Raw genomic sequence first — 8,780 nt, forward strand, 5'->3', positions numbered from 1 at the left:
ATAAATAATGTTATATTTTATATTAGATTAATTGTATGAAAAAATGAAACAAGTACGCATATATATACAAAGATTTCATAATAAAGACAATATACAGATTTGTTAAACTGTATTTTGTGATAATAACCAAAAATAAGTAGTAGAATTATGGATACAAATGGTCAATAAATTCTACAGAATTTAAAATACTATAACATTAAAATAATTCATTTAATACATTAAATATTATTTTATAGAAAAAAATAAAAGCCAAATTGCATTATATAAAAAAAATGTATTATTTATTTTGTTCAAATACAATATAAAATAAATCCTATATATAAATAACATATAATGTTGTTTCTGGGTTCAGGGTTTTGGGCTCATGGTTTAGGTTATAATGTTTATGTTTTCGTTTTATGATTTAGTGTTTATATTTATAGGTTCCGTAGTGTCATTTTTTTTATGAATATTTATATATTTACATGTATGATTAAGATAATTTGTTGAATTATAATTTATCAATGTTATAAATTTTAGCTTTATTAAATATTCAACATCATAATATACTTACTCAGGTGAAATGCAAAATTATTGCGTTAATAGTAAAATTAGTATGTGTTATCACACTGTAAAAGAAATCTAGTAATATGGATGGAAGAAATATAAATGCTACTATATTAACTATATCTAATTTATTACATGCGTCAAATTTTAAGTAAATCTAGTGAATTGAAATGATAATAATATTATTTTTAATGTAATATATATACTTGTTAGTATAAGTTGTCTCTATATTTATTTCATTTAATGTTTATAAAATAACCTCTGAATACATATGAATATATAAGGAATGTAAATATTTTTAAAATGACTATGGATTAAGCTTAATAGGTAAACAATAAAGTCATTTTTGTTTTGTAATATTTATTTTTATTTTTGTTATATTTTTTATTCTAAATATATATATTATATATTTGAAGAAATAATTTCGCTTGAGTAGATTAAATATGGATATAATGTGTTTTTCTAATCATATATCATTAAAAGTAAAATTCTTTGATGTAAATTTGTTTACATATTGTTACTATAATGATATATGGAATATGTTACGTTTAATTTGCGGTGAATAATTTAGAGGAGCTAAATCATGATTGTTTTCGCTATCATATTTATTTTTATTAAATTTTATATTAGTAATATCACTATTAAATTATTTTCAATATTTATATAAATAATTTTCATTTATTATTGAATATATAAATACGCTGTATAACATGTATAACATATGTAAATGATAAAAATAAAAAGAATAATTAACATCAGGACCAAATGTTTTTTTCATTATAAGAGAAAACTTAATAAGATTAAATAAACAAGGGAGCTTTATAGTAAAATTTCAAAATTTGAAATATTTCATACAAAATGTTCAATATAGTACTATTGAATATTGAGGACATTTATACAATTACATTTCATATTTTTATGTCTCTTATGCTATAATAAAAGTAAATAATAAATGAAGCTTAAATTATCAATTAAAATCATAGGCTATAATATTTTTTTTTTATGAACACATCAAAGAAAACATACCTTTACGTTCTTACAAAATGGTAAAACCTTTATCAATATCTGTAATTATTTCTGCCAAAAAAGGCTAATTTAAAAAATATAAAGAAATTATATTTTAAAATTGAATATAAAAAAATTTTTCTTATAATATAAAAAAAAAATGTACATAACTAATTGTAATAGTAAAAAAAAATATTCGCAATATTATGAAGATAATATATTTGAAAGAGGTAATTATATTTTCTAATATAATATAAATATAAAATAAATAAAAGATTAAATCATTATTATACTTTATGCAGAGAATATAATAATTTTATAATAATTACATATTTTTTAAGAATAACATACAGAAAAACATAAGAATTATTCTACATATTATTAAAAATTATAATATTATGTTAGGAAATCATTCATTATTTGTTATATATTTCGTTTATCATAATTATAATACATTATAAAATAATATATATTTATAATATGAACTATTATGTCTTATCTTATTGCATATGCATATGATACTTCAGATAAATTTTTGAGAACATAAATAAATATTGCATTACAAAATTATACATATAAAAAGGATATATATATATTTTTTTATTATACATAATATAAATGTTCATAATGTTCCGTTAAAGAAAAAAAAAATTTTCATTTTTTACAATTGATTCATGTTCAAACATATGTACTAAAAAAATATGGTAACATGCGTATGTTTATATAATAATTTAATGAGAAAACAAAATATATGAATATATTCATATGAACAGTCAATTTTTAAATATAAAATATGATATATTATTTTCCTTCTAATTTATTAATTTTAATAATATCATTTATATGATCTCTTCATGGGTATATATAAATTTCCTTTTACTTAACATAAAAATATATGTTTTATTATTCAGCATATTATAGGAATATTAACGATATATTCTAACTATACTTCTGAGTTTTTGCTATATTAAGTGAATCTACAAATTATATTTCAAAAAATCCCTAAGAAATTATTTATTTTTTCTTCTTTTGACTCAGTTTTTCCTGAGATGTAATAAAATATACAAAAGAATAAAAATCAATATTCGTTTTTCTTTATACTGAATTGTAGTATATGTGCTTTATGTAAAATTGAGAATGATGAAAATTAAAAGACATATAATTTATTTTCTAATATATATATATGTTATTACGTGTGTTCCATGTTTTTCATAAAGACAATTTATACAGAAATATAAATGAAAAATCGAATATCTCTGAAATGGATATATTTAAAAACTTTTGTCTACTTCATCAAATATTTTGCTTTAATGCATACAACGAAAATGCTTGTGATATTTTGGAAAAAAATTATAGTTCTATTCTTCTATTTATTGCTTCGAATCTATTTTATTATTAAAGATAACAGGAAAAATATGTATTGTACATGCAAATTTCTAATATATTTATTTTTATTAAAACTTTTGCAGTAATTGTGTGTAATGTATTTATAACGTATGCATCTTTACTCCTCATATACAAATTATAATTATATTAATTTGACCGTAATTCATTGTTATATTTGATTTATTAATGTTTTATTGAACTCTAATTTTATTTGCATTCAACCTTTTGAAGGAACATTTATAGACGCTATAAGTTATACATTAATATGTCTTCTTATAGAACATTATCTGTTGAAAAAATATAGATTGTGTTTTTTTTTGCAATTCTTGAATTTAACTAAAATAAAATTTTTACATTATATGTAAGAATTCAAATTTTTACACTATATATTTCATAATACTATTTTGTTAACATAAATTATGTAGTAAACTTTTATACATATATTTACATTATATTGTTATATTACGCAGCATATAACAAAGGATTATTAAAGGAAAGTATCCAATATGTATCTTTCTATATGCTGTAATAATTAGTAATTCATAGGTTTGTGTAGTATTGAACTACAATTCTTGAAAATAACTATAATCAAAATTAATTATATTCTTAAATTTATCATATAATGTTTATTCATATTATACATCGTAACCCCCCCCCTTTTTTATTTATTTTAATATATTATTATTGTGTTGCACTTTTCTGAATTTTAACTTCCATATAAACATACAACTAGTTAAATGACACCTATAAAATGCTAATTATTTAATTATTATATGAAATATGAATTATAAGGTTTCTTATGTAATTTTAATGTGTGATCTTTTATAAATTTGTACGGAAAGATATTTTAACCAATATAAATATTTTGAATATATTTATTTTAAAACAATACAAACATTATAAAATGTAATGTAAAATCATATTAATTAATAGAAAAAATGTACATTAACCTTAATAGTTCTTTTATATTTTTATTCTATATATCTTCTATGGTTCTTATAGAAAATATATATATTAAATGAATGTATAATGTTTTTTAATTTTATAATGTTCTGTGTTATTAAATGTGATGTACAATTTGTTCTTCTTAATATATAGTATGTATATAATAATATAATGAGCTTGTATTTTATGTACATTATTGTTTATTCAATATTTATTTATGATTAAATAATTATAAATAGCTTCACCAAGAATTTTTTACATGTTTAAAAATCTAAACATAATTCATTAATCTACAATGTTAGGTGTAATACAAATATATAGGAAGATAATTCAAAATTATGTCACACGATAAATATAGAAATATGAAATAATAATCGCATGTATATATCTTAAATTATATCAATAATTTTATATATAAATGAAGAAAAGCAAAATTCTTTAGTATTACACTGTAGTAATAAAGAATAATAAAACTATTAATGTATTAATTTAAATGATACTCTATTATAGAACAGATCATGAACAGTAAAATGAATATACATAATTTAATAAAAAAAAAAATGAAAATTAAATTTTATATTAATAATGTATAGCATTATATAATACGTATTTATGTGAACATGCTATGCAGTCAAAAAAGTGTTATGTATACGAAAATGGTATTGTCAGAAAAATATATATGTCTCTATATATAAAAAGATATATGTAATAGACAATATATGCATATACAAAATTCTAATAATTAAGTAACAATGATTAATTTATATTTTAAATATATTATAATAAGATTCATTTTGTATGAGTGTGATGAACTTCCCAATCATTTGCACTATTGTTGCCGTATAACACAAATAATTGAAAAAAACAGTTATTGAATATAAATAATCATTATTAAACATTATGTATTCCATTTAAATATGAGTGAGAAGAATATCATATAGGAACATAATAGAAAATGTTGTTTAATATTGAAGGAGGTTACGAACATTGTTTCTATATATTTCTATTAATTTAAGGAGAAGTAACTATTTTTACCACATATTTTTTAAGCATAATATATTGTTATTCTATTTCCATTATAATATATTTCCAGTATTTTAATGTTTTTTTAAAATTATTTTTTCTATTCATTTTATTCTTTAGCATATGGACATAGTTTTATAACAATCCTAATAATAATTTACAGAGAAATAATTATCTAGCAAATTTGACATATATTGTTCGTAATATATATCATAATAATAATTAAATTTAAAGATATATATATGTGGTTTTTATATAAATATTATAAATTCATATAATGTTGAATATTCTTATAATTCTAGAGGATAATATATTGATGATATATAATTTTTATCAATTGCATATTTTTTATTTAGAAAAATATAAAACTATATCCATTATATATTACATATGTCCTTTTACAAAAACGAAGATGAATTTGGTATACATTTATATATGAAACACTTTTTATATATACGTATTCTTTATAAAATCGGTCAGAAACTATTATAAAGATTCAATATATATTTCATATTTGCTTTCATCTGTCATTATATATTAATTTAGAGTTTAACCTTATTTTTTATTAAACGAAGAATGTTATCATTTGTATATATGTATTTATTTAATATGTTCCTTTTTTTATATTTGTAATTTTATGCATAGGTCATATACTCTCTATTTGATAATCTTGTCTTATTGGAACAGTTTAATGAACACATTTGAGTGTAATACAAGGAAGGATATATATTTAGATCCATATTTTTTAAAAATCCATGTGTTGTTTTCTTAAATTGTCATATTAATTTATAAGATTCTCATTTTCTGTAGTATTAATATATGTACAGTTTTTAATGAAATATATTCCTCATCAATATTAGAAATAAAATAATAAGTTATACATAATTAACGTTAATTAGTACCATTTTATATAATGTAATTCATTAATAAAGATACATTAATTTATTATTATATTTTTATGTTATAACATTCAATTATATCATAACAAAAATAATTCTATACTTTATCAAGAGCACCATTTTTATAGATTCATAACCGTAATCAAATTTATTTTAAAGCAAAATTATCATTGAATATGTTATATATTTAACGAATTAAAACTTAAAAATATAGTAAATGAATACTTTGATGTATGTTTTTTTTTACTAATAAGAATTATATATAGTTTAAACTGCTAATTTCGTTATTTTATTGAAAAGTAACAATTTTTGATTAATAAAAAGTATATAATATTGGAAAGAAAATTTATTATCATAATAATATGTAATGATAATTAATATTTTTATTTCTTAATACTGAATATATTTTTCTATGTGTAATAAAAATTTGTTTAATAAATATTATTTTTTACATTGTATAATCAAATATAGGTAACAATTTTTTTTTTGTTCATGTCGCTTTTTATTCATATAATAAAATGTACATTCCATGTGTTATTACAGTACGAACACAAAATGATTTGTATGACAAAAAATGGGTGAATAATTTTCATATATACTATGCTCATAAATAAAACATTAGTCAAATATTATAAGAACTGTTTAATTCTTAAAATTACTGACTTAAAATATTATATATATTAATTATATTATAAAACCCCAATTTTCATGTATTTATTGTTTTCATTTCCATAATAACTGATAATAATTCAGAAATGAAAGTAATTAAATATATGAAATATATTATACGAATACCAATTGCTTAAATAACTTATCTTTCATGTTTACGCATCACTTTAATATATGTGTTTTGTTGAAAGTGTCTAAACTTATAATAAATTTGTTTTTGCATCATAAGTATAAGCTTCTCATATAAGAATTGTATAAAAAAATATAAATATAATTTTTTTAGATGATCATATATTATTGTAATATAAAAGTATACGATGTATTATATATTATTACATACATTATAACATTTAATAAATAGTATTGATACATATTTTACGGGAATAATAATAACGCACAATAATAAGCTTATATCATTTATTACATAAGAAAAATAAATTAAGTACAAAATTATGATTGTATGTTCCAATATTTTATATAGCTTTGATTGAATCATACATATAACTATAAAAAATTGCAAATGGGAAATAATAAAAATAATTGAATATATACTTATATTAATAGAATATAAAAATATAACATTATTTTTTTTTGTGTTTATATAATATGTAAAATTATATAAATTTTATATTCTAGAATAATGTTATAATCAGTCTACCTATTTAGTTTTTTTATTTAATTATAATTATTTTGAATAATATTTTCATTTTGTCCTTTTTATACTTAAAAAATATGTCATATGTTACAGTTATTACTATTTTTTTTCTTATGTCTAAAATTTAATTGTCAAGGTGTAAGATCATTTTTTAGATCAATTCGATAATTTAAAAAAAACGAAAAAATTGTTCTACTTTGGACTTTGCGTCAACATTTTAAAGAGAACTATAGATATTTACATGCATTTCATTGTTTTATCCAGATATTGTGTAAAAAAATATAATAATATAAAGGATGACTAATGTTATTGTACAACATAACATAATATAAATTACATATTATCGGATTTATATATATAATTTTTTAATTAAGCTAATAAAAAAATTCTTAGTAATTTATAATTTTTGTCAAACAGAAAACTTTTTTTTCCGTTGAAGTATAAATTTGCAGGGGTATTTCATGAACTGGAAAAAATTATGAATAATTCCCATTCAAGTGAAAAAAGTCCCAATGAAGATAATTTTAAAGAAATTAAAGAAAATACATTTAAAGAATTTAGTAATATTGAATCCATATGCAAAAAATTTGATTATTATACAACTAGTATACAGGGAAATCATTCATCTAGCATGTTAAACGAATCAAGTTGCATATATTTGTATTATTGGCTATATTATTATAAGAATGAGAAAAGGAATATTGAGAACGTTAAAAAACTTTACAAGGCATTGATCAAGGCTGATTCTACAAGCCATCAAAATTTATGCCCAAGAAGTGGTTACACGAAAATTTCGGATGATGAAATGTCAAAGCTCAAAGATCTGCATGACATGTACACTTATCTAAATAATATACAGAATAATGGTACTTCTCAATGTAATGATAAATGCAGTTGTGCCAAAAAATGTGCTGATCTGTATATGAAATACAAGAACGCATGTGAATCCAATAATAACTCTGGTTTCTGTAATGAGTTAAAAAATGTTACGGATAAATATAATGCACTAAGTACAACTAAATGTTCTGGACAATTAACATATATAATGTTACCTTTGTTCAAAAGAAATCATACAAGTGTTCGTATTGCAATTACAATTTTTGTGATCTTATTAATATCAATAACTTTATTAGTTGTGCATAAAGTAATTATTATATTATATATACCTATTTGTTGTACAATATAAATTTTTTATATTATTATAAAAAAAATTTTAATATAATATTTATTTAAAATATTATTTTTATTATTAACTAGTTTACCCCATATATTTCATGCTTTCAAGGAACATTAAGAAGAAAACGAAATAAGTGGAATAATATAGATGAAGATTATGACATATTCCAATCGTACAATAATGAGAGCAATTCTACCATAAAGAGTAGACACCATATATTATATCTTAAAGACTAATTCTACCATTATGTACATTAAACATTGCAATTATTTAATTAAGCCAATATAAATATTATTAAGAAACTAATATGCGAAAATCATCTTATAATGAATTCATATATATATATAGTAGTAATTATAATAAAAAGCATATATTAATTTTTCAATATAGACATGGAAATATTCAAAATAAATATTCTATTGTTATATAAAATGTATCTCTGTCTTCAATAAAATTTGGATAAAGACAAAATAAG

General features: G+C 19.1%; 1 protein-coding gene across 1 annotated transcript; it reads left to right on the forward strand.

The window, feature by feature from the left end:
• Positions 1–7,424: 7,424 nt before the first annotated feature.
• PGO_002825 (variable surface protein) lies at positions 7,425–8,541 on the forward strand (the record flags this gene model as incomplete). The annotated part of the gene is made up of 3 exons (XM_028691197.1): positions 7,425–7,439; positions 7,568–8,272; positions 8,386–8,541. 3 exons carry the CDS (start codon positions 7,425–7,427, stop codon positions 8,539–8,541), a joined length of 876 nt encoding a protein of 291 aa, XP_028546998.1.
• Between the last annotated feature and the right edge of the window lie 239 nt (positions 8,542–8,780).

Source organism: Plasmodium gonderi (assembly GCF_002157705.1).
Source record: "Plasmodium gonderi DNA, contig: Pgo-contig_320, whole genome shotgun sequence".
Lineage (NCBI taxonomy): Eukaryota > Apicomplexa > Aconoidasida > Haemosporida > Plasmodiidae > Plasmodium > Plasmodium gonderi.